Genomic DNA, 22064 nt, shown 5'->3' on the forward strand with positions numbered 1-22064 from the left:
GTCTATTTCGAACAGTTTTTCGGAGAAGTAAAACGTGAAAATGCAACTGATCAGTTATATTTCCCTAAGAAACATTTTCTCGCCGAAAAATCTTTTTTCAACTCAATACAGAATTCACTTGACGTTTGAAAACATGTTTTAGTTTGGATAAGAAAATATCTCAAACAAACATACGTGACATGTATAAAGTTTTGCAAAGAATTTATGAAACATTTAACATGGACTTTAACACTATTTTTAAATTATCTAATTCTTGAATGGCAGTTATTTTTATTTATGACATCTTTCTATCCGTTGTGTACCATTCCCCTTCACCTCGCATACAGCTTTTTTTTCATCAATGACAATGAGGCAATAACGTGCAGTGACATGATAATTTTGTGTGGCATATCAATTGTAAGACTATATTTGTAAGCTTATATCATGTTACTTTATCGAACAGACATTTTGCAAGACAGTTAATGATGGCGTTGTTGAAGAATCTGTCTTTCGTCGCTCACCTACTTTTTTGCTTTTTGTCTTCGAACAAAGCAGAATTACACAAAGGTGTTTTTCCTGATGATTTCGCATGGGGCTGTGCAAGCTCTGCTTATCAAATTGAAGGGGCTTGGAACTTAGATGGAAAAGGGCCAAGTATTTGGGATACGTACACCCATGAAGGAGGACATGTGTATGCAAATCAAAGTGGAGATGTTGCTTGTGATAGTTATCATAATTACAAGAAAGATGTAAAGATGCTTAAAATGCTTGGTATAAGATTATGTTTTCTTGTGAGTCTTACGAAATGTGATAGTTTATTGAGAACTAAATACTCGGGATCAATAAAATCTTTGTTCACTTTAAACGTGAACAACCGTTCTTTTGAAAATTTCCCACTTGATTTTACCATGAAATTTTTGTTGAGCAAGAAAAGTTCCAGTCGAAAAATGTATGACCTTTTGAATGGCATGACCATCTTATGATCCTGTTGATGAAAAACACGTCCAGACCCGTGGATCGTCTTTTGATAGAAACGTGAAAGGGATGACCTTTACGTCATAGTGCATATATTCTGCTACACACGATATTACAATGATTGCATACTATTAATACAAAAATAACTTTTCACATACGGTTTATTTGCCTCCATCATTTACAAAATTTCAAAAAACTTAAAATTAGCTGTAAGCTCCATATAGCGCATGCAATTTGGTGTTCACCCTAGAATTCTGATCAATCATTAAATGTCTTGTTGCAAATAGGAGTTACCCACTACAGATTTTCAATTTCTTGGTCTCGCATTCTTCCAAGTGGCACAGCTGATATCGTGAATGAGAAAGGAATCGAGTACTACAACAAATTGATAGATGAGTTAGTGAAAAATGGTATACAGCCAATGGTGACTTTGTACCACTGGGATTTACCGCAAGCATTGGAAAACAAAGGCGGATGGTTAAATAAAAAAACCAGCGATATTTTTAGGTGTGCATGTATGATACCAAACGTTTATCATTGATGCTGTTTACTTGTCAGTTTGAAAAACAAATCCATATTTCGTTTCCATTCCCCAGTGACTACGCTAGATTGTGTTTCAAAACTTATGGGGATCGGGTGAAACTCTGGGCGACTCTCAATGAACCGTGGGTAGCTGCAGTTTTCGGTTATGGCACTGGTTTCCACGCTCCGGGTATCCATGGCATAAAGAAACGTGTTTATGACGGTACTATAGAGACTTTCTTTCAATATTGTATATTCACAGACTAAACGTTACCACAATATAGGGACCAAACATGCACATTTGGTCCATTTTACAGTGCAACCTTCTGCTGTATATTTGATTAGTTAACTGACATGCGCAATAAGATATACGTGGCACAAAAAATTTCAATGGAGTGACCCTAATGTATGTCTCCTATACTGCGACATGCATATACATAATCTATCTTTACTATTCATGACCCTGATATTCCTTACTTATCTTGCTTTCATTAGCTGCTCACACAATGTTGCTAGCCCATGGGAAGACGTGGCATGTCTACGACAAGGAATTTAGACAGTCACAAAAGGGGAAAATTTCAATTGTTCTTAATGCAGACTGGTATTTTCCCAAGAAAGAAGAACCGATACATCTCAATGCGTGCGAGCGCGCGAGGCAATTTTTCTTGGGCTGGTTCGCTCACCCCATCTTCGTAAATGGCGACTATCCAGAAATGATGAAAACTCTTATTGCGAAACATTCAAGGCTGGAAGGTTTGCCAATGAGGTTAGGTTCAAATGGGAATCGCGCATATAGGTAGTGTTCGTAGTTGTATCAATTGTAATTAACTACATGTCTTCATCCAAGTCACTATTTATATTACTTGGCAGACTGGAGGGTTGCAAATTAGAGGTACAAATGGGGTGTAGTGGCGCTCTTCACATTATTGCTCCTAGTTTTTGCCAAATACCTTCGAGCTAATACCTGTCATTAGATATCTTTCTACATCTCCAGCATGAGCATAAATACTCCTACGATTCTCTTTGTTAACTCACAAAACATGCATAAATATTTTGCTCGTTAATTATGTTTTGATGTTCTGAATATGACCTCAGTATAATACAATATTCTTGTGTACCATTATTTTAATTTGAACATTGATATTTTCTGTATGTTACGTTAGAATTGTTTTATTCTGCATGTAATGTCACACAAACTCCTCTCGACTTTGCTTTTTGTGTTTTTCAGACTACCACTGTTCACTCAGGAAGAAAAGAAAATGCTGAAAAAAACTGGGGACTTCTTTGGACTCAATCATTATACATCAACCGTCGCGGGCAATCTGCACATCAAGAATGCCTCTGCCGTAGATTGGAACTATTGGAACGACGGAGAATTTTATACGTACAAAAATAAATCTTGGCCTCGAGGTTAATGGGATTTATTATATATCACAGGGTTTGGTTGAGTTAACAATCGTAACAAAGCAACACAATACATCCCATAGAGCATGTATGTTTTTTAAAATTATTAGCCTGATAAAGGCGTAAAACACAATACGAATTGAAATTGTATACTTTTGCATTTTCCAATTAATTGTTCTACGCCTGAGCGTCATTCAGTATTTTTTATATTTTTAATCAAACGTTTATTTTTTTAGGAGCACCAACATGGCTGTATATGGTGCCTCAAGGTTTTCGTAATCTTCTCACTTATATAAAGAATGAGTATGGTAATCCTGAAATATATGTCACGGAGAATGGATGGAGTGAAATAGGAGAAGATGTCCGTTTTGGGAAACCGAAGCTCAAAGACAATCAAAGAGCCACATTTTACATAAAGTATATCAGCGAAGCGTTAAAGTCTTATCAAATTGATGGAGTAAATCTTAAAGGTGATGTTCATAGCTGTATACCTTCAGAAAGTTTGTACTCATGAATTGGCAATGATTTCTTTATTGCTAAGAATTAACACAACGTTCAAGCTTTTTCACCTATCAAAAACTACATTTCAAAGTGTTTTCACCAAGTAGCAGATCTCTGCTGCTATGTTGGTGTACCAAATGAAAAAATCTTAATGAAATTCTTCTGTTTTTAGCACACCAATATAGCCGCTTTCTCCATTTTTTATTTTGATCCCTAGGAATGAGTGGAAACGCTCTATAGGCAATAACATTTGTATACAAGACCTAAAAAATGCTTTCTGTCATTTGTCATTTGCCACTGGAACAACCTAACCCCAGCATAAATGTAAAACTCTGTTTTGTTATAGCACTTTCATGGTATAATTGTTTGTATTCTTAAATGATTAATAATGATTAATTATAAATATCATTACAAAAACCTTAAAAGTTTCAAGTTTAGGCGATTTAAAGATAGCAACTGCCGACTGATTATAATATTTACATCACAGGATATTTTGCTTGGTCTCTCATGGATGACTTTGAATGGAATGTTGGATACCACGAACGTTTTGGGCTACACTGGGTAAATTTTAGTGATCCAGAAAGAAAACGTGTTCCTAAGTTCTCGACAAAAGTGTATGCAAAAATTGTCGCCGACAATGGTTTTCCAGCTGAGGCTTCAACCGACATTCACATACTGGTACGAGCAACGGAGATCAGGAATGAATCCTTCTCTGTTCACGTGACATCTATTGTTTCTATGGCCCTCTTTATGCCAATGCTGTGCACAATTTTCATGAGTTAATAATATGTAGCCATTGCAATTTAGAACAAATGCTATATGACATTCGTGACAAATGATTTCATATTTGAAGAGCTATAGACCGTAATCAAAGCAAGTAATAGAACAATGTTTGTAGAAAGAATGAAACGGTTAAAAACGGTGTTAAAATAAAACTAGAAAAAATGTACGTTGAATAAAAGGTTTTCTGAAATAAAATATAGTTTCGTAAAGGAATTCTGTCATCAGGCAATTGATTTCACTTCTGTCCTTATTTTGTTATTCAAATTTCAAACCCCGAGCATAAAACATAGTGTATTTTAATGCTGCATGTAATAATTTTCTTAAGGTTAACGCTTTACAGTTTATATGTCTAAATTCTTTTGACTTTCCTATGACACAGTTGGGAGAGTCTAGGCCAGTCTGGGCATTCTAACACGCTCTACTTTTGCTAAAATGTATTTTTTTCCACTCCGGGAAATGAATAAAAATAGTGTTAGTAGTTTTTCAAAACTGATTAAAATTTTGGGCATCAAAAATATGCGTTGTCGTTTGTGTTTTGCCTATTTAATAAGTTTTCTGTTATCCAAGGTATGTCTGAATGTCCAAAACACTTTTTTTATCTAATTACTTCATTTTATGAATTTTCATAATTTTCTTTAGAATGCCGAAATATCTGTCAAATACATTTCTATTTTACTCAGTGAACTATTAGCAGGAAGTTTATTTTAAGCTTAATCTTTTAAGTTTATTAAACTGCTCAGTTGGACTCTGGCTCTGCCTATGGGGTCATAATGCCCGGGATATAAATACCCTAGGAAAACACTCCCACAATGCTGAGTGCGCATGCGTGTTTGGCAAATTCGCAACTGCAAGTGTTGCTTTCTTTGTGAGTGTAAAATCAAAGAACAAACGTAAATTATGGTAGTTATGGATAGTTTTGACATGTTGCTGCCTTAATATAATTTGAATTGCTTTTATTCAAAGAATTATATATATTTGCTATTCTTTACGGGTTTTTTTGTCTTAAAGAGCTAATCAAACGTGATAAACTTTCGGCATTTTGTCCTCTATTATATATCTCGAAAGAAAACCGTGGACATGTCGGATGCTGTTACACAGAGAAAAAAAGGTTCTGGTCTGCCATCTGATAAGGTATGTGGCAAAAGCACGCTCATATAACAGTATTTTAGAAGTTATGAATGTTTCGTTGTAAAAATTTACAGTCATATAAACATTTTGATGCGACGTCACAGCACGCACGAAATATGAAAGTTCTTGATTCTTTTCATGGAGATTGAATATTTGCCATTCTACAGTTGTGAATTAAAATTTAGACGTTTGTATTATGTACTAGTGTCTACTTCTGAATAATCTCACTTAATATATCTGACATTTTTGGCATTGTCGAGGCTTATTGTACTAATTAAAACGTAAAGTAGTTTTATGTAGATGTCAATAAAGCTTTCTTTCTTTAAATTTTTGTGGTTAAATCATTAGATGATTAAGCGAAGTCAAACGTGAATTCTGAAATTCAACAATCTACTCAAGAAGTTCTTCATTTTACACCGTTATAAACGTAAACATTATTCTCTATTCAATATGTTGTTGAAAACGTATTTTCCGATGTAATGCATGAGTAACTTTTTGTATGATTCGGGATGACATTAACCAAGCAGTTTTTGCTTTTAACCTAAAAACAGCTGTAGAATAGCCCACTTCATGCATCTTTTTTACCTTCTTTAAAAATATAAGTATTTTTGTGTCAAAGCACCTGTACTGGAGTACCACACCTACAAAAGAATGACTTACACTATTTTGCAATACTGATTAAAACTGTAACACAATGTAATGTGGAGTATTCACTTTTTTCTTTTTCTAGATATGTCTACAATTGATATGGGTCACGTCACCTGCAAAAAGACTCGACTTTTTCTTCACTCCCGATGATACGGCAGCATATATCTGTCAGTATGTCTTTGATCATTGGCCGGACGGTATGATTCAATACATATAATTGATTTCTGAACCAAGTTTGATTTAAAGGACAAGTTGTTTCCATTAACCATGTATTTTAACCCTTTAACTGCCCAATAATATTTCGGTTATCCGCAATATGGCTTAGGCTGCTACAGCTCAAAAATCATTTGAGATTTACCTGGACAGTTAAAGGGAGCATTGGTGGACAAATAATTTTCTTTCATTTTGTTGAATTTATTTTTGCCAAAATTGAAAATTCTTGCAAATTCGGGAAGACATTGACACCTATCATTTATCATTGACACCTCATAGTCTGATAAAAAACGAGGCCTGCTGCCTGAATCAGAGTTATTTTGAGCTTCACCTTGCTTATTGAGCATTTCATTGACTGTAAACAATGACTTATACACGGAAATTTTACTAAAATGAAACACATTTTGTTTGTTGCCACACTTTGATGCCACACAGTGCTGCATATGAATGGCTTGTTTGGTGCACTGGCTAAAAGTTCACCCATTTGATTTTCCCAATAAGATATACACCACCCAAACAGCTTTTCAAAGAAGGGTTTTAACTTGCTAGATAGCGACCGAGGCAGGGTTAAGCTGTTAGGACTACAAAATGATCTTGAAGCTTGATGAATGTCATTATGTTTCCATTTTTAAATTAGTCTGTTACTTTTTGAGTGGTTGAATTTCTATACATAGAATGGAAAGAAGCAACCGTAGCATCAGCACATGTACTAAAGCTAATACACCAGGGGAGATTTCTTCATGGAAGTGTATCTATCGGAGGTATGGAGAAATATTCTTTTGTTATATTTATAATTAAAAACGTGCGATGAACTCTGACAACGCCATACCGAATTTATATACCTACTGTGTGAATTTTTCAACCAAACTCTTATTTATACTTTTTATTTCACTTGATGTATTTCCAGTTTTGCATAACAAGTGTAAAAAAATTAGGTTGATTTTTCCACTGACGTCATGATGAACTGAATGATACATATGTAAACACGATGCATGACAAATAATGAAACTTTTTTCTATTGAACTTTCTACATTTATGTTTGTTGATTCCATGCATGGAGAATTCTTTTTTTGCAGCCTTAAATTTACCTCTTGGGAAACGCAGTGTGATGCACTTAGTAGCTAGGGAAAATTTGCCTGAACCGCCATCGCAAGGTAAGCTTAAATTATTGAATCTTGAAGGTCTAAAAAATTAATGTTGATCATTTTTGTAAAGGAAATAAATAAAGGGCTCTGCCTTGAATTGGCTTTCAAACGAAATCAGTTGGAAGCAACTGAATATATGATTAAACATCCCCTCCCAATTAAAACTTTAGCAACAGTCCCAGGGCGATAGCTAGAATGTTATTGGGGTTGTAAATTCATATATTCAGTTCAGTGTGCGAATTAACGGTGTGCAATGTGCAATTTGTTCGTCGTTTTAGCTAAAATGAAAGCAATTGCACATCACTTTTTCAAACGATGTGCAAAAATCAGCGTTTTTAACGAAAAACACTGTCGTAAATCCTATGAATTTGTCCACGTTTAAAAATATTAATTTAGTAATTAGCGCTATATAATAATTAACGTAATATCGATTTGATTATGCCTCTAAAGAAACACTTTTTTCAAAAAAATTGCACATCGTTTTTTCTGAACTAATGATTCAGTTGTGCCCAAATGATTTCTTTGAAAGCCAAATCGCTTTAAAAAGAAATAAGTCTGGTGCAACTGAATCTATGAATAACCCCCCCCCCCCCCTTTTCAATTAATGCTCTAGCAATGGCCCTGCTTACTTCCACACCCCTGTCCATTACTTTAATTAGTTCATTCATTGGCTACATTTACAATCTGCATATTCATTGGCGTCAATCCTGCGATAATTGGGGGGGGACCATATTCGTAAATTTTGTTATGCCTGGCTGATTTCTTTTGAAAGTGAAATTGTTTTGAAAAGAAATTAGCAGGCATAGCAGAATATATGAATATGGTCCCCTCTCCCCATTAACACAGGATTGACGCCAATGTGCATATTTACCAAAAGACTAGTGTGAAAAAATTTCACTGGAAGTTAAACTGCTTCAATTTTTTATACCAGGACAATCTAAGAGAGAAAAAGCGGAAAGGCAAAGTCGCTGCTGCAATATTTTGTAAATTTACCCATATTTCAGTGTACCACGTTTAATTACCTGTTAAATGTTTAGTTAATTTTTAAAAAATCATATGTAATATAATGTATAAATTATTGCACGGAAATTATGGCCAATGTGAGGCGAGAGAATTTTGCTGCAATTGCTCAAGATATGAAGAAATTTTCATTTGCTTTTGTTGATTACATCCTTCAAAATATTTGGACGCGAGAATGAGGAAACGACCTCTCCCCCCTGTCCGGCATTCAATCATCGATTTAACGAAGTTTGTAGCTAGCTACATTATACGTACAAATGTCTAACAGAAAGACGTTTTATCTAGGTGTAAATGTTTCAACATTTATTGAAACAAATGATTTTATTTTAAATTTATTATTTCTTGTGTAAGCTACAATTGAACCTCCCAGACTTTTAAAGAAAAAACATAAAATTTCAACAGTTCGCCTTATGTGCTCGCTGTTTTGTATGTAGTATAGTTTATATCTTTGTTTGTATATCATGTTGTCATTGAAAAATATCTTAATAGTTTATGGAGATGCCAGCTGCAAAGTACTTCGTTTGCGCAAGATTGTCCACATATTCCGTCATACATAAGTTTTTTCTTATTTCATTTAATTGAGACATTTAATTGAAAATATCTTAATAGCTTATGGAGATGCCAACTGTAAAGTACATCGTTTGCATAAGATCGTTCATATATTCCGTCATACACGAGTTTTTCTTATTTCATTTAATTGAGACATTCAATTGGTTGTCATTTTAATGTTTGTTTTTACTGCAGTACGAACGTGGGTATCTGGATGGTCTAGGTTGGTAGAGACAGAGAACTGTTAGAAGGACTGTTGGTTGGTGTTCGTGCTGAATGACGTTTCAACATTCTTAGCGGCGATTATCTTGTGTCTAGTGAGGCCAGTTTTAACGTCGCATTTTGCATGAGCCGAATGCATTAAAGAAAAAAAAAGAGATAAAATGCTTCATTTTCTTTTGTTTTGATTGCATTCGGCTCATGTAAAATGCGACGTTTGAAACGGGCCTGAGGTGTAAACGTTAGGTTTGCCGTGTATTTGTTGTCTTGTTCATATATCATGGTGTTTTATGTTGAGAGAATGTGTCGGTGTCAATTATTTATTGTTTTCCTAGATTATTCTATTGTGATGTTCTTATTGTTCGTCTGTTTGAGGTTGTGAGTAGTAGATGCTGTGCTGTAAGTAATGCATTTTACCAAATTGCAGTTAATGTTGTGTTTTGTCAGTTTGTGATGTTCGGGCAATGCGCGTTGGTTTTGTCTTGTTTTGTTCAGTGAGTTGTGCGTGTATGTTCCTGCCCGTCTCACCGATACATGAAGCATGGCGGTTGAAGCAGTCTATTTTGTAAACTGCATCTTCTCTTTCTTCTGGTTCTTGTGTTCGAATCGTCAGTCAACACAAACACAACAGTCCTTCTCAAGACACTAAAAACCAGGTCTGCATCTACAAAAATCTAACTATACTTCCGAGTTCAAACCAATCACTTCCATGCATGTGGAAGTGATTGATCTCCTAAACCAACAGTCGTGAAATTTTACCGATTTTGAAATTTTACTTCGCATTCTGTTGCAAAAATCTCTAATTGCAATATGAATGTTGCTCAGTGCTTGAGAAAATTTGATATATTTCAGTTCGCTTTCTTGACAGTCATGTGACTACATAATGAGGGCAGTGGAAATATCGAAAACAAAACAAGGCTACTTAGTACATGAAGAGATTGAATCTTTTTATGGTGCTGTGTCACTGGTAATGTGACTATCATTGCAAAATATACTGTTATTACAATAAATGTGTGTTAAAATTTAGCCCAGACACATCACCAACCTACTGCGACAGATTTTTTTCACAATTTTATCACATGACCACCTACCATATAGAATTTAGATTTTGCTAGTAGGGGACCTGACTATTCGTGCAAAAAATGTGTTGATAAAATTTGAATAAAAGTCTATTTTAACCAGTGTCGGCCTGTAACGCAGAGTTTTTTTGACGCAGACTTACAACAACATTTACAGAATTCCCTCTTATAGAACATACGTGAATTAGAACAGAAAATTAAACAAGTTTATTCATATAAATTGTATGATTATGCGGTATATCATCAGAATTCTTGTTTTAACTTCCTAAATACAAAGCATAGTTATTGCTTCGAACATCGCTATGATTGTATGAGAGTGGTTTTCGATGAAATGAACTCCCTGTTACACGTTAATTAAGATATAAAAAGGATAGTTGTTGGGTTAATGAACGGCCTGCCTATGATGTAAAACCTGTTGAACTAGAACCATTCACAGCGATGAAATCCTACACTCTAAAACATGTTTGCAAATTAGAAAGTCAACAAAACATACAACTACAAAAACCTGGTTCTCGACTGCCTTAACCGACATGTTCGTTATTTGATTGACAGGAAATTTCGTACGAGTATGCTCTGAGATACATAATTAATAACGATGGATTGTATATTCCTGTTCGGTTTGATGCATTGAAAATGTTAGCTCATTTCGAAAAACCTTCCCGGGCCAAAAGCTTCTTCGTGTTGGAGCAAATTTGTTTTAACAACACAAGCGACACTGGGTTGGCTTTCAGCTAGGTTGAAATTAAAAGGGTCAGAAGAAGTTCAGTGTAATCGAGTACCTAACCACCAGCAATAGGGTCGTTTTTAGTTGAAATTCAATTCTCGTTGAAACATGTGCCTTTCATGCATCACGAGTAAACAAGAGAATTAAAAACAAACAACTTTATTTATGTCCATTGAAGTGAATGTCAGTCTTCATTTTAACGCACTTTTAAATGTGATGGATATCCAAAGTGTACAAAAGAGGTCACAGGACTTGAGAACACAGAACACAGATCAATTTTGTGTGAATAACATGGAACCAATTAATAGAGCTGAAAATTTAACGAGCCATGTCGTTGGTGCAACCTGCACAGCTTCCTTAGGCTCTTTTTCTCTTGGTTATGTGTTTGCTTATTCATCGCCTGCTCAGGAGGAGATGCAAAAGAATATGCAATGGAGTGATGAACGATTTGGATGGTTCACTGTATGTGATTGTTTACTTTAATATATGATGAGATGTAATTGTGCTATCTACTACGATATAGCATTGAAAAAAAACCTTTGACTTTTATGCTTTTGCCTTGTTGGAACGCTTGATTTTTTAGTTTGTTTGTTCAGCGCCGAATTTACACTGAGGCTAATGTGAGGGTAGCAATGGCCTCCACGACTTCCAGGGACCCTTTTTACAATAAATAATATCAATTCTATTTTTAACTTAGTGTGCTAATGCCCATTACTCGTATGAGACGTAGAATCTGTTGCTAAATGCAGCTAGGTACGGAACTAGATACTCGCTAGCTTAATATGGGGCATCGCGCTGGGGAAGTACCTCTAACCCAATATGGATTAACGCTGCCCGTGCCTGTTATACAAAAATTGAACAGTTTTACTGCGATTACGAATGGTACTGTAAAACCCCTCATAGTTACCCCCAAAATTTACCTTACTTACAATCATTAGTTTCGACAAAGTTGATAACCACGCTCTGCTTTGCTATTATAGTTGCAATTCCTGTGACTACACTCAGGACAATTTGTAAAGTTGTTCAACACTCTCAGTCTGTGACGCATAGTGTTTGAACAAACTTTTTATGAGGTATTAAATTCTTTGGACCTAAGATGTACAGTATTGTGCTGATGTATTGTCGTTTAAGCTTTTCTAATTTAATTAGTTATCATGTTTTAGTCAGCTGTTGTTTGTGTTAAATTAATGGAAAATATATTTTCGAATTTTTATGCCACTTCTCTGTTTTTTCAAGACTGATCACTCAAATGGAGAAATGCTAAGAAGTTAAACTGCTACAAGCCGTTGCAGGGATTCAAATGTTTATTAAATATAACTATAACTCCTGCAGCATAAGGGTTCTGGACATATCAGCTGGGGCCGGTTGCACGAAGCCTGGATAGCGTTATCCACTGGATAGCAATTTTTTCTGAACGTTCATAAAATCTCTTATAAGAGAAAAATATACGATTTGAGCTGTGCAATCACTGAAATAAAACATTGTTTCGAAAATTACAAAATTTTCTTTCTCGTAAGAAAAATATAAACATCTTTTTACAATTTTGAAATATTTCGCTATCCAATGGATAACGCTATCCAGGCTTCGTGCAATCGGCCCCACGAGTGTCGTTTACTACCAAAAACCAACAAAAGCACCCGCACGAAACGTTTGGTGTTATTGATAGTGGATGTCAACTAGATACGTACAGAAAATGTGCTTAGAATTAGTTGGGAAATGAACAAACAACAAACAAAACAACAGAATATAAGTAAAAGTACTATTCTTTCAACCCATCCACTTTAGTCATTACAAAGAAAGTGACCTTGCCAATAAACCATCTTCGCACAATCACACAATCACTATTCTGCTAACGTCAGCTAAAGTCAGCATATTTTTATTCTGCTCTCACACCCTCACACCCCATTATCACTGCCCATTATCCGTTTCACATTTTAGCTACATGAAGTAATCCCGGTTGACTAACTTATCTTTCTTTCAAATCACCTGACCAAACTAAACTGATTAGTGTTTTTTATAGACGAAGGACGAACATCACACATCACATGATAGCGCGATTGCAATAGAAAGTATCGCGAGTTATCTTTCAATTTAACCCAGTTGTTCTGTAAATTTCTTTTTCCAACTATTACAACGATGAAATGCCATTTTTAAGAAGATTCGTATGTTACTATGGCCAGTAAACCTTCTCTCTTAAAAGTTGTTCTTTTGGGTGATGGCGGAGTTGGAAAGTCGTCGCTCATGAATCGATTTGTGAGTAATAAGTTCGACAGTCAATCTTTTCACACAATTGGTGTAGAATTTCTTAACAAAGATGTTTCAGTTGAAGGAGGTGAAGTCTTTAATGAATTATGTAGTTTATTTTTCCTTAGCTTTAATGAAATGGTCTTGTTTCGTTTATACATTCATCATAATTGATGTTATAAACTGTAGTTCTTGTTCTTTTTAATCAGGTTGGATTCCCCCCCCCCCTTACTACTCAGTGTTAATAAGATAAAAAATGTCAATTGAAATAGATTGTTGATATATTGGTGAACATCTACATTAGCCACACGACTATATTTGCCAGTAATTTTCTTAACTTAGATTAGTAGGAACAGTGCATGATATTTGATATTCTTTTCTATGGATTATGACTCGCATAGTTAGGCTACATGGATATGTTAACCAGTCGAATACACATAGATACCCTGGCCAAACTGAATATATTTTGCCTACATGGATACGCATTGCTAAATGGAGACACATGGATACACAGGCTTTTTAAATGCACATGGATGGATACACTGGCTACATAAAGGCACATGCATACACAGACTTTATAAATCCACATGGATACATTGGCTACATGAATAAACATGAATACACTGGCTACACAAATACACATGGATACACTGGCTACACAAATACACATGGATACACTGGCTACATAAAGGCACATGCATACACAGACTTTATAAATCCACATGGATACATTGTCTACATGAATAAACATGGATACACTGGCTACACAAATACACATGGATACACTGGCTACATAAAGGCACTTGTTTACATTGGCTACATAAATAAACATGGATACACTGGCTACATAAAGGCACATGCATACACTGGCTACATAAAGGCACATGCATACACTGGCTACATAAAGGCACTTGCATACACAGGCTTTATAAATACACATGGATACATTGGCTACACAAATACACATGGATACACAAATACACATGGATACACTGGCTACATAAAGGCACATGCATACACAGACTTTATAAATAAATATGGATACACTGGCTACATGAATTCACATCGTTACACTGGTCATATGAATGCACATGTATGAAGATTCAACTTGATGTTATCTTTAAGTTGAAGATAAAATGTCTGATGTCATTAATTGAAACAAAAACTCTTTGTACTACAACTTTTTGATGTTGTATTAAACAGATTGTTTTGGGCTGTTGAAACAATTCTTCATCTCCAATTTATCCAAAAACCTTGCTTTTCTTTCTTGAATTAACGAATTGATGAATCAATGATATTGTGCTTGCTCAAAAATCACTGGATATTGCCTTCAAACTATGTACAAGGGTGCACTCAAGGGGGGTTGGAGGGGTTAAAAGCAAAAACTGATAGAAGTCTGCCTAAAATTGTTTGCCTTTATGTTAAATAGACCTGCTACAAAAGGTGGTCCAAGAATTTTGCCCACCCCCACCCCTCCCAATATTTTTAGGCCTCGTTTACATTGTACCAGATTACTATCGTAACAGGTTATGTTTTCTTTATATTACACAAAAGGCAGTGAAATTGTTCAATGTGAGAAACACAATCAAATAGACTAAATCTATTGACCTAATAAGCATTTACTCCTAACAGTTACCCCTTTAAAGCAAATGAAGATATTGTGATGAACGAGTCCGGTATAGTGTAAACGCATTCTTATTGTGGGTCCCTGTTTGTATTACGTTTCTATGGTTGTGTGCAGCATCGATTTAGCACTTTTTTTTCTGTAAAGTGGATTGTGCTATTTACTTATGAATCAGTCATTTATGATAGCGTAGAGTTTTTCTCAAGAACATTTGCACGACCCGCACTTATCAATCTACACCTTAAAGTGGAACTATGATCTTCGTGTTTTATTTCATTTACGCAAATTTGACTGCGTGCTGTGACTGTAAAAAGAAAAAAAAATCAATTCGAGGACTATTTATCTTTTTGTGGACGTTTAAACATGTCATTTTTTATTGCCGTTTTGTTCCACAGCGTGTTTGAGAGCGTGACGTAGATAGGGTAATCTGTTCACATCTACAAGCATGTGTTTGAATAACAAATGGTTGGTGAAAACGCGAAGTTGCGTGGTAGCCGGCTGTAGCTGGCTGTAGCAATTTTCTAGACAAAAAAAGGGGGTATGTCAGTTCATCTTATACCATTTTTTTGGCGATGAGCGTATCGAAATTTCACCTGCCAAATCTCCCACAAAAGACGTTGATTTTATTGAAAAGCTGTCAAATATACAAATAAATATCTAAAAACCTTCGCAAAACTGCTTAACTCTATTATTATTTTATAGATGTAAACTCGTTTCTGAGCTTAAGTGTTACCCTATCCTACGTCACACTTGTCGCGGTTTCCGGTTTTTAGAATAACGTTCATGGTACACGAACGAGTCGACTTTAAAAGCTCACAAAACAGTAAAAAATAAACAAATTTCGTTGGAAATTTTGCGGAAAACACTCCGTGTTAAAAAGTTATACTTTATTAAAAAAAATAAAGTTATAGTTCCATTTTAAGAAAGCCGGGTTCATCTGCAAAGCCAGCATTGTAGGAGATAGGCTGGCTTCGCTGTGCGCAAGAGTTGCTACTACTGTATTTGTTGAACCAAGATCACCTACATCGCATCCTAATTTACGTTCTTTCTAGAAACATACACTTTACAAATTTGGGACACTGCTGGCCAAGAAAGGTTTAAAAGCTTGCGTACACCATTTTATCGTGGATCGGACATTTGCTTGCTTGTTTTTGCCGTAAATGATAGACAGAGCCTTGAAAATCTCGCACAATGGAAGAAGGAGTTTTTGTATTATGCCGACGTCAAAGATCCGGAGAACTTCCCTTTCATCGTGCTTGGCAATAAGATTGACATCGAGGAAGAGCGGGTTGTTGATATGGATGAGGCAAAGTCATGGTGTCAAGAGTACGGTCAGTTACCCTACTTTGAAACGAGTGCGAAAGATAATACAAATGTGGACTTGGCATTTAGTTCGTCTGTAAAACGCCGTTCTGAACTCGAACAAAATTTAGACCGTCAAATGAAAACTTTAACTCCAGGTGGGGTGAATCTTAACTATCAAGAGCCAAATAAGAAAGCATCTCTCTGCTGTTAAAGCATGACAAATTATACGTATCACTGAGTTATTTGAAAATTCCTGCTTTTCTATGCGGTGTAAGATTTTATAAATCGACGCTTTATATGAATGAACAAACTGTCGTTGTATTTAATGCAACAAAAATACAAAAATAACCCATATATCAACTCATCTCAAGTGCTTAACAGTCAACGTTTTTATATTTAGTGAAATATTGCTGCTCAAATTCACTTGTAGCTAAATGGTTCGGTTTTGTTGTTGTTTTTGTGGTGTGTGTGTAAGACAGTACATAATTATTTCGCCAGCAGAATTTTTGTCATTCAGCCAAAAGTCAGGAATCAAATTTATGGCGTTTAATGCTCATGGACAATGATACAATGATGACAGATAGGGTATTTCCCAGTCCCTTTCCGTTAATAAATTATCCCTTATTGGTATTTTTGTTTACGAGTCATTCCCATCGTTTACCCCAGGTTGTTTTAGTAGCTAGATTCTCACTTTTGTTGGCTCATATTTTCGGCATTTTTCTGTTTCCACTCAGTGTGTATTCATTTGCGAACAAGCGATTTGAATTAACCGTGTATCAGCGGTCATCCTAAGAAAAATAGAACTCGGTGCTCAGGAACGGGCACCAATGTGAACACAACATTTTCATAGTGCCCGGGTCTGGGCAACCCAAAATTAGGTAGTACCCGAGTACGGTGCTCGGGCACTGGCACCAATGTGAACACAACATTTTCATAGTGCCCGAGTCTGGGCAACCCAAAATTAGGTAGTACCCAAGTACGGTGCTCGGGCACGGGCACCAATGTGAACGACCACACGTGAGTAACGTGTACAGAGAGGCACGTATTCAACACATGGTTTTAAAACTTGTTTACAAAGAAAAACATTAAATTATAAATAGACAAAGCTAGTAGGTACTACGTATTGTGAACGGCCTGCAGATTTGTGCCCGAACCAGGGTATCGTTCTCTAGCACTCAGTCTGAACACGCTGTTAGAGGCTGTTTACCTGATTCCGGCTAACCGAGATTCAGCAAGGCGTGAAAGGATTTCGAGACGTTAAAAAGAGTCAAAACTTGAAGCGGAAAAATTTCAACTGTTTGTTACGTAAGCGCCACAAGTCATTCCTGTTGTAATTCTCAAATCAGACCAAATATGTTTTTTCTTTTAAATTTATAAATTCAGAATATTATGAAAATGCTCGAGAAGATTAAGCTGATTGCAAGTATTTAATCTTTTCCATTTACAAAAATCATTTATAGCTTCGCTGAATCCCGGCTACCCAGGCTCATGTAATCAGCCTCTTACTTGCACTTTCATGTACGAATGTTGACCCGCTCATCTTGACATGGAACATAAATAACTGAGGCCAGATTTTTTTGCAATTTTATAATAAATTGTACGAAATTTTGATTAAGTCGTTACATTATAGATGTAAAGCCTCGCATATTGTTGATTATGTGAGGCTTTATGCCGTTTAGAAGCTGCAACCTTTAAGTAACAATTTGTCTGTGGTTCCGAGAATAAAGAGAACAGATAGTTTTTCATTCTTCCGTAGCAGAAGAGAAATACAAAACACAATTTCATTTGTTTTACAAAATGTATCAATATTAGAATGGACGACAACTATAAAATATCGCAAGACTTTGTCAATCTCAAGACCAAGCCTAAATATACTGCTGTTATATACTGTATGTCTATCACCTCCATAATTTATTTCTGATACATTTTTTTTGTTTGTTGCATCTTTTTCTCTTGAATGCAATCTATCCACTTTCTTTGTTACAATTTATATTGTCAATTGCTCCTTGAATGCAATTCAAACTAATCCCCCTTCGATGTATAAAAACTGCATTCTGATGAAAATATACTATTTTATAACAAACAAATGTTGTAAAATTTAAAAAAAACGTAATCATTGGGGTTTTGGCTTTCAGGTATACCTCGTCCAAAACAAACCAATCAAATACGACATCATATAACACGTGTTCAATTTAAAAGAACGCAATCATTGGGGTTTTGTCTTTCCAGTTTACCTCGTCCAAAACAAACCAATCAAATGCGACATCATATAACACGTGTTCAATTTAAAAGAACGCAATAATTGGGGTTTTGGCTTTCCAGTTTACCTCGTCCAAAACAAACCAATCAAAAACGACATCTTATAACACGTGTTCAATTTAAATAAAATCCAGCAACATATATGCTGTTGTCTTCATTAGATAATTTCTCCCCCAGTGTTTTCTGGACATGCATTATGAATTAAATACCAAGTCTTCTATTTGTTGATGCATAAATATTTTTGCTGGATGCTTCGTATATACCGTTGCATGATCCGTAGTTAGAGTGCTGTGAACTAACTGTGCTTACCATTGACACAGCCTCCTTCACAAACAGTGCTCGTATCTCTTCCAACGTTTTACCCTTCGTCTCAGGTAGAAATGCATAAACAAATATTGCCGCGATGAAACAAACAGATGCATAGACCCAATAACATCCATAGGCATGTATCGCATGTTCCATGTCAATGTACGTCTTTATGACAATAAATGAACAAATCCAATTAATTTGCGATGCTACACCGCTTGCTACGCCACTTATTCTAGTTGGCAATATTTCGGCTATCACTATAAAAGACAATGAACCCAAACCCAGAGCGAAACTGATTAGATATACACTTAAGGATAGCAATGTCAAGCTCGTTGATATGAATTTAAAGTACTGCGTTGTACCGAGAACTGTCATGCTGAGAAACATGGCAAAACATGGATAAATGAGCAGCTTTCGCCGGCCAAGTTTGTCAATGATCACGCAAGAAACCGCTGTCCCAATAAATTGCACGAAACCGACTGCTACTGCGACAAGGTTCGCACTTTTAATGCCAGAATCACTTGCAATTTTTGATGCGTAATTACAAACGGCATTTACCCCAGTAAATTGTTGAAGCACTGTTACCATAAGTGATATTATCAATGGACGAATTACGGTTGGTTGACTGAGCTCTCTAAATGAAACCTTTTCATCGTTATCTGAAGAAAACGTATGTGTCAAAAAAACAACAAAAAATGAAACAAGATTGTGCGTGTTGCATTAAAAATTCTTACCCAAATAATTTTTAATTTGACAGAATTCAGTTTCACATTGTTCGTAAGAGAATTTCCTCAAGTTCATTAAAACTGTACGAGCTTCATCAATTTTACCATGTTTTACCAGCCACCGCGGTGTCTCGGGATAAAACAGCATTAGTATGCACATTGTGGTACCAACGCCAGCACCAGTAATAGCTAACCATCGCCACTTCAATAAAGCTCCAAGGATATATGACATAAGGATCCCAAAAGTAATTCCCACACCGGTTAGACTTACCAGTCTACCTCTGAATTTTGCTGGTGATATCTCAGCTATATAAAGCTGTGAAAAATAGTAAAATGCTTTGAAGAGCTTTGAGTTTCAAAAGAAAGAGGGAATAGTATTGCCTGTATGCCATTTTGCAAGCTCTATTGGAACGCACTCCGCTAATATGTTATTATATCCGCCCTTTCTTTTATACGTTGGGGATTAGCGAAAATGTGTACTTACCGGAACCAAATACGTGCTTATTCCCAAGGCGACTCCCGTAATAGTCCTTCCTATTAAAGCCATCATTGATTTCTCAGCTGTTGCCAATATCACCCAGCCAGCAACAATCAGTAGAGAAAACAGCATCATGTTAAACTTTCGTCCAAATTTTTCGATGGTATAAAGACCTAGTAAAGCTCCTACCAGTCCACCAATACAGCTAAGGGACTATATCAAAATAAACATAATTGTATTTTTCAGTTTCGATGAAAAACTTAAAAAGTTTCAATGAAAAATTTGTTGATGCAGCAAAGAACTGTTGTAGCTGCAAATAAGGAGAGGGGAATGGTGTTGATGAAACATTTTTATGAAGAATAATTCAGATTTTCATGTACTATGTTTAATATATGTTTCTTGTGCTAGCATGTTCTTTGGACTATGTCCTAAACAGCATGTGTATGAAATGAAAGAAATTTAAAAATCGCACGCAATCCAATACCAGCATACATACACTAAACCAGCCAAAAAGCTCATCACTCCATTTCATCTGATGTTGTAATTGAGTTGCAGTCGGAGATGGATATCCAAGAACAAAACCGTATTGAAAAGCTCCTAAAGCTGCTGTAAGAGTCGCACCAACGACATTAAAGGTGAGCGACGAATCTGCGTTAAATTGACTGGTTTCGATATAAGAATTTGTTCTCATCTGAGTCATACTGTTTGTTGAATTTCACTTGGACAAGTCGAGGGAAGATTTTCTGCATTTACCGTCGACTGTGACATGCAAGTGATACAACAAATTTGTGGCAGCAAATCATGTGCTAACTTGCGAGACTTAGATTTCATCACACGTCCTGCACGTGTTTCGCAGTGTCTGTTTACATTTTTATCTCAATTGAAAGAATTGGATAGAAAAGACGCTCGTTTTTTTCAACAATTTTTTTGTCAAATAGTGAAATAACTTTCATCTAGTATAAATAATCTAAATGTTTTAGAACACTTAAAGATCATGAACTTTTAGATTTTTTACAGTCTTAGTAAAAAAGGCAAAACAGATGGCAACTACAATTACTTTGCATGTGCCTATATACCGTCATACGATTCCCTTGTGGGTAAGGGGCTGATTACATGAGCCCGGTAGCCGGGATTCAGCCAAGTGTTAAATGATTTTGGCAAATGGAAACGATTCAATATTTATCATCAGATAAATCTTCTCAAGCAATTTTACAACATTCTGATTTAATAATTCTCGAAACATTTAAATTTGAAACAACCAATTTGCCCTAATTTGAGAATTACAACCGGAGTGACATGTGGTGCTTCGCAGTTGTAATTTTTAACCTTGAAGTTTTGGCTCTTTTCAATCCCTTGAAATCATCGGGCTAGCTCGCTATCCGGGCCAACTCGCCTCCATATAATCACGCCCTAACTCGGGTATTAAAAGGAGTGATGATCCCTAAATGTATGGAAAGATAGGAAAAACCAACTCAAATTTATTTTCGAGATAAGTCGTTTGGAGTTTGGTTTTGGTAGCAGTGGCGAATCGGGATACGTCATAAATTACTGCGGTTCATTTTCGAATATATTGACATTTTGAAACACCTTCATAAGAGGCAATTCCATTGATAAAATTTTATTCTTCGGAATGTCATGACGAATAGTGTTGTTCTAACGGCATTTAGAATTTAAAATTGAGCGCCCATAATTATTTTGGCGAACACAGAACTCGTCACTGAATATGCACGGCACATTTAATGTTCGTCGACGAAAAAATAATTTTCTCAGATGTGTTTAGGTATCTTTACAGTTTCTAGAATAACTATTAAGAAAACTGGAAATTCAAATACTTAAAGAAATAACGAGAACGTGAGCTATCTTTGCCATTCAGAAACAGGATTTTTTGACTACACATATGTCGTAACGTGCTTTATATTGATCAGAAAAAAAAAACAGTGACAACGACCATTTACAAGTCCAACGTTTACAAAAGCACGCTATAACAATGGGCAGCATAAGTACGTAATATTTTGTCTAGTTTAAGTATGTCTGTACAAACTATGTATATTAAGGTAATGCCATCTTTTAGAAGGAAAAGCAGTTCGAAGTAAATCGTGTATGCTCGACTAAGGACATCCTAAATTTGAAAAGAGGAGTAACTAGAGTAAGGTTAAATCAAGAAAGTATGCATTTGTTTCAGATAAAAGAGTTCCAAATACGCGCAATGAAAATATTACCATATGAGTTGA

The 22064-nt window shown here is 35.7% G+C and overlaps 4 protein-coding genes and 1 long non-coding RNA gene across 6 annotated transcripts; 4 read left to right on the plus strand and 1 right to left on the minus strand.

The window, feature by feature from the left end:
• The first annotated feature begins 409 nt into the window (after positions 1-409).
• Positions 410-4393, plus strand: LOC124446752 (cytosolic beta-glucosidase-like). 2 transcript variants are annotated; one of them, XM_046997629.1, is made up of 7 exons: positions 410-750; positions 1242-1461; positions 1551-1699; positions 1972-2272; positions 2705-2886; positions 3117-3350; positions 3869-4393. In XM_046997629.1, exons 1-7 carry the CDS (start codon positions 462-464, stop codon positions 4162-4164), a joined length of 1671 nt encoding a protein of 556 aa, XP_046853585.1. In that variant the 5' UTR covers positions 410-461; the 3' UTR covers positions 4165-4393. The 2 variants fall into 2 exon arrangements, with proteins under 2 accessions (XP_046853585.1, XP_046853586.1); XM_046997630.1 differs by having other exon boundaries at positions 411-750; positions 1972-2242.
• Positions 4394-4992: 599 nt separating this feature from the next.
• LOC124446799 (ubiquitin-like protein 3) lies at positions 4993-8815 on the plus strand. The gene is made up of 5 exons (XM_046997677.1): positions 4993-5295; positions 6023-6137; positions 6828-6914; positions 7230-7307; positions 8230-8815. The coding sequence occupies exons 1-5, from the start codon at positions 5242-5244 to the stop codon at positions 8283-8285; spliced, it is 390 nt and encodes a 129-aa protein (XP_046853633.1). The 5' UTR covers positions 4993-5241; the 3' UTR covers positions 8286-8815.
• Positions 8816-11694: 2879 nt separating this feature from the next.
• LOC124446701 lies at positions 11695-12354 on the plus strand. Its single transcript, XR_006948511.1, has 2 exons — positions 11695-11962; positions 12126-12354. It is a non-coding gene; the product is annotated as an uncharacterized LOC124446701 (long non-coding RNA).
• Positions 12355-12887: 533 nt separating this feature from the next.
• On the plus strand, positions 12888-16422 carry LOC124446320 (ras-related protein Rab-9B-like). The gene is made up of 2 exons (XM_046997166.1): positions 12888-13221; positions 15810-16422. Exons 1-2 carry the CDS (start codon positions 13062-13064, stop codon positions 16271-16273), a joined length of 624 nt encoding a protein of 207 aa, XP_046853122.1. The 5' UTR covers positions 12888-13061; the 3' UTR covers positions 16274-16422.
• Positions 16423-17800: 1378 nt separating this feature from the next.
• Positions 17801-20638, minus strand: LOC124446319 (sugar transporter ERD6-like 4). The gene is made up of 4 exons (XM_046997165.1): positions 20330-20638; positions 19840-20046; positions 19365-19671; positions 17801-19289 (listed from the first exon to the last, which is right to left on the minus strand). Exons 1-4 carry the CDS (start codon positions 20531-20533, stop codon positions 18523-18525), a joined length of 1485 nt encoding a protein of 494 aa, XP_046853121.1. The 5' UTR covers positions 20534-20638; the 3' UTR covers positions 17801-18522.
• Positions 20639-22064: the final 1426 nt, after the last annotated feature.

Source organism: Xenia sp. Carnegie-2017, unplaced genomic scaffold, assembly GCF_021976095.1.
Source record: "Xenia sp. Carnegie-2017 unplaced genomic scaffold, XeniaSp_v1 HiC_scaffold_22, whole genome shotgun sequence".
NCBI lineage: Eukaryota > Metazoa > Cnidaria > Anthozoa > Malacalcyonacea > Xeniidae > Xenia > Xenia sp. Carnegie-2017.

What these genes read in the sequence shown, in the direction of transcription:
- LOC124446319 (XM_046997165.1), bottom strand. Translation starts at nt 20,533, where the DNA reads ATGACTCAGATGAGAACAAATTCTTATATCGAAACCAGTCAATTTAAC. An exon ending in AGCTTTTTGGCTGGTTTAGT is followed by an intron (nt 20,047 to 20,329) that starts GTATGTATGCTG and finishes ATTTTGATATAG; the next exon opens with TCCCTTAGCTGTATTGGTGG. An exon ending in TAAGCACGTATTTGGTTCCG is followed by an intron (nt 19,672 to 19,839) that starts GTAAGTACACAT and finishes TATTTTTCACAG; the next exon opens with CTTTATATAGCTGAGATATC.
- LOC124446320 (XM_046997166.1), top strand. Translation starts at nt 13,062, where the DNA reads ATGGCCAGTAAACCTTCTCTCTTAAAAGTTGTTCTTTTGGGTGATGGC. An exon ending in AGATGTTTCAGTTGAAGGAG is followed by an intron (nt 13,222 to 15,809) that starts GTGAAGTCTTTA and finishes CGTTCTTTCTAG; the next exon opens with AAACATACACTTTACAAATT.
- LOC124446799 (XM_046997677.1), top strand. Translation starts at nt 5,242, where the DNA reads ATGTCGGATGCTGTTACACAGAGAAAAAAAGGTTCTGGTCTGCCATCT. An exon ending in CTTTGATCATTGGCCGGACG is followed by an intron (nt 6,138 to 6,827) that starts GTATGATTCAAT and finishes TTCTATACATAG; the next exon opens with AATGGAAAGAAGCAACCGTA. An exon ending in TGGAAGTGTATCTATCGGAG is followed by an intron (nt 6,915 to 7,229) that starts GTATGGAGAAAT and finishes CTTTTTTTGCAG; the next exon opens with CCTTAAATTTACCTCTTGGG.
- LOC124446752 (XM_046997629.1), top strand. Translation starts at nt 462, where the DNA reads ATGATGGCGTTGTTGAAGAATCTGTCTTTCGTCGCTCACCTACTTTTT. An exon ending in AAAGATGCTTAAAATGCTTG is followed by an intron (nt 751 to 1,241) that starts GTATAAGATTAT and finishes TGTTGCAAATAG; the next exon opens with GAGTTACCCACTACAGATTT. An exon ending in AAAGAAACGTGTTTATGACG is followed by an intron (nt 1,700 to 1,971) that starts GTACTATAGAGA and finishes TGCTTTCATTAG; the next exon opens with CTGCTCACACAATGTTGCTA.